Source organism: Carex rostrata, chromosome 12, assembly GCF_964058835.1.
Source record: "Carex rostrata chromosome 12, lpCarRost1.2, whole genome shotgun sequence".
Taxonomy (NCBI): Eukaryota; Viridiplantae; Streptophyta; class Magnoliopsida; order Poales; family Cyperaceae; genus Carex; species Carex rostrata.
Window position 1 is genome coordinate 8,361,698 of NC_135929.1, and position 3,471 is coordinate 8,365,168.

Sequence of the window (3,471 nt, forward strand, 5' to 3'; positions counted from 1 at the left end):
AATCGTTTCTTTTACTTGTAACATTTGCAAGTTTATTACTATCCTACAAATTATAATAAATAATTATGAAATTTTACGAGCAAGTTATATGGTTACAATGCTGATGTGTCATTCCTGTTTGATATTAAGTTGGAAATTAATCAATCTCTAATGTACGAATTTGTCTGTTATGCTATAAAATGCATCATCATGGGGCTTCAAGCCTTCAACAATAATCATGTACACTCCAAAACAATATTATAATTCGGAAATTAAACATCTAGAACCATCAAATTTGCAAAATAAATAAATAAATAATAATCACGCCTTACAATTTCCCCAAATAAAAATATTCCATTCAAACGTGTGAACAATCAAGTATATACCCACAGAAACCCCACAACTATCTCATAATTATTTTCTCTAAAGCACAAAAATGAAAAAAAAAAAAAAAAATCTAAGAGCTACTGGAAACTGGTACCATCTCATATTCACTCGACTTTCTCATGCTTACAGGGAGAAAGAAAGAACCACCGAGTTGTTGCTGAAGAAACACAATAATAGAAAGTATAACCCCTCCTAAAGGTACAACTATATCCCAGGCAAGAGAGTATATATCGTCATTCGGGCTTGCATAGATATAAGATGATTTTACAAAAGGCATGTATTGCTTCGACCTGTATGCATCATACACATGCGGTAATGCTCTAACAAGAGTAAACCCGATGTAGAAAGAATGAGCTAGGGCTTTCTCTTTGAAATCCAAAAATACGTTGAAAATAACTTGAGGTAATAAGAACCCATCAAGTATTAAACCCGCGTAAGAACTCAAATCATCCCAAAGGGTATGTTGGCCATTTTTGTTTATAGTGTGAACTAACCATGCAATAAGAGCGCCAAATAGGTATAATGGGAGACAAACCCAAATGGTTTTTTTCTCATGAACCCATGAACCTGTTTTAGGTGCGTCAGACGACCTAGCACCCCATGCCACTTGTAAAAGGCGCAGCTGTAACAAAAAGTTGATCATGGTCACGACCCGAATTATGACCTCATTCACCTCCAGCCAACCCCCACTCCACACAAGAACGTTCTGCTTGCTTCGTCTCATTACAAATTGTGCATCGAAATTCAGCACTAAAGGAATCATGTTGCCTAGAACTAAGATAACAAGCATGAGAATTGAAATGGAGGGGAGAACATTAGGGTTTTTCTTAAAGTGGTACAGCTGTAACCCTACAAATATACATGTCAAGGTCAAGGAGATCAGAACCATGGTTATTTCCATATCCATTCTCCAAATTGAGTCAGCTGCTTGTTCAAAATAAATACCACGAGATGTAATTTCCACAGTATCAAAAAACAAGGGGTCTGATTTAGCTCTTAAACTCTTGATTGTACCTTTGACATGTTCTGATGGTTTGCCATGCAAGGAGCCGAATTTCATGTTTATAAATATTTCACAATCCATGGAATCATTAACCTTAGCTTGTCGAGCAGCATCAGATGAACCAACATATCGGCAACCGACCAAGCAAAGTGTACCGTATTTGGGGTTGTAGATCCCTTCGGCTGATAACTTCATTTGCATCTTTGAATCTTTACCAAGGTTATATTCGATTTTGTAGGATATATTTAAATTACCAGTATCAGAGCCTAAATATGTTACATTATCAACCAAATCAAGAGCAGCGTAAAAACTGCCCCCAAGTGAAATTGGAGAAGCAATTCCAAATTTACCACTTCCCTTTTTACTCTTCACATCAAATCTAAACCTCATATCCCTAAAAGATTTTCCATCGGGGAAACTCCCCTTCCTTTTTTTCCCTTGAAGAACATTTGCACAAAGCCCCCTAACAACATCAAATTTGGTGTAATTGTACTTCAACTTGACAAGGTTGCTCATGTAATTAGCAGTGGTGCCAAATTGAATCACACTAGAAGTGTTCCCTTTACCTTCCCAAATACGCCCCACTGCAACACTCCTACTTTTTATCGACAAAACTGAAGGAAACCAAACACTCAAGCCGAAAGAACAGTCACCCGTAGAGAGATTAGTTCTAGAACCTTCATCAGAAATCACCACATTGCAACCAACTAAACACAATTTGTTTCTATCTCCATCCCACAAACCTTCAACAACCAACCCCTTATCACCAAACGTGAAACTACGGGAAATTGACCGGCTTTCATTTGTGAAAACCAAATACATATGCACCTTACCATCATCACTGCAATCAAGTTGATTTGAAAACATGTAATCTTGATCAAACCCAAGTGTACCCCTTATCGGGCTACAATGCCCGTTTAAACAATCTTTCCCGTAATCCAATTGAAAACTTCCTTCCAACATGCCCCGCAATTGTTCACATGAAAATTTACCATCTAAACCCCGCAATTCCTCCTTAATACTCAGATCACCACACTGACTCTCAGCAAGGGATGTCTTCGTGTACTGGTAGTTTCTCTCAGCGAAAGAAACAAGAGCGACCGGGTCGAAATGGTTTGGGTTTGCGGGTTCCTCAGAGCTTTCCAGCGTACCCATCACAAAAGGAGAAGAAAGATTGGAGCTTTTGGAAAAATTCAGCTTGAGAACCCCATTGGAATGAATAGTATTACCTCTAGAAGAGAGTATGATACCAGGTCCGTACATGCAGAGAACCGAATCTGACTCAGACCAGAATCCATCTAAATCGAATGAAACTGACGCAAAGCGCGGACGTATCGGGAGGCGAGGACGGACACGGTGGAGGTGGAGGAGGGATCGGTTGGTGGAGGCGGAATGGGTTCCACGTAGGATTAGAGTTCCGACGAGGCGAATCAAGCCGGGAGAGTCAGTGTGGTGGGAGGATTTGGTGAGGAAGGAGAAGGAGTTGGGGCGAGAGGGAGGAGGAGAGAGGGAGAAGAGGGGATTGCCACCGGAGAAGGATCCGGAGGAGATGGTGAAGTAAAGGGGTGGAAAGGAAGGGGAAGGTAGGGTAGCGGAGGGTAAGGGAAGGGGACGGTTGCAGAGGGAGGTGAGAGGAGCGGGGGTAGAGGAGGGGAGGAGGGATAAAAAAGTAAGTAACAGGAGGAGGAGGGGAAGGTAATGGGGATAGAAGGAGGGGACAGGAGGGGAAATGGATAGAAGCGGTGACGCCATAGGAGGGGGAGGGGGAGGGGGAGGGGAGAGAAGGAGAGGAGAGAGGTTCTGCAAGCGACCTGGTACTGGTTTCAGTAGTATAAAAGAGGGAGAGGTTCATTCATGACTGTTGACTTTGCCCCTCAAAAAGGTGAATCTAGAATTGAATGTGCAGAGGTGGTTTTAAAATAACCTTTTGCAGATTTACCCCATGAAATGTTATATTTTTGTTGTACAATTCCAATGTTTTATATACTTCAGAAAATGTAGAGATCTGATGATCTGAATTAAAGATGGTTTTCTTATTTACTAGTATTGTGCCCGTGCGTTGCAACGAAAACATAATATAAAATTTAATATTAAGATTGAAC

General features: G+C 40.8%; 1 protein-coding gene across 1 annotated transcript; it reads right to left on the reverse strand.

The window, feature by feature from the left end:
* Positions 1–268: 268 nt before the first annotated feature.
* LOC144563157 (uncharacterized) lies at positions 269–3,200 on the reverse strand. The gene has a single exon (XM_078312568.1). It carries the CDS (start codon positions 3,119–3,121, stop codon positions 437–439), a length of 2,685 nt encoding a protein of 894 aa, XP_078168694.1. The 5' UTR covers positions 3,122–3,200; the 3' UTR covers positions 269–436.
* Between the last annotated feature and the right edge of the window lie 271 nt (positions 3,201–3,471).

Bases quoted from the DNA above. Each gene is read 5' to 3' on its own strand.
- LOC144563157 (XM_078312568.1), bottom strand. From the start codon at position 3,121: ATGGCGTCACCGCTTCTATCCATTTCCCCTCCTGTCCCCTCCTTCTAT.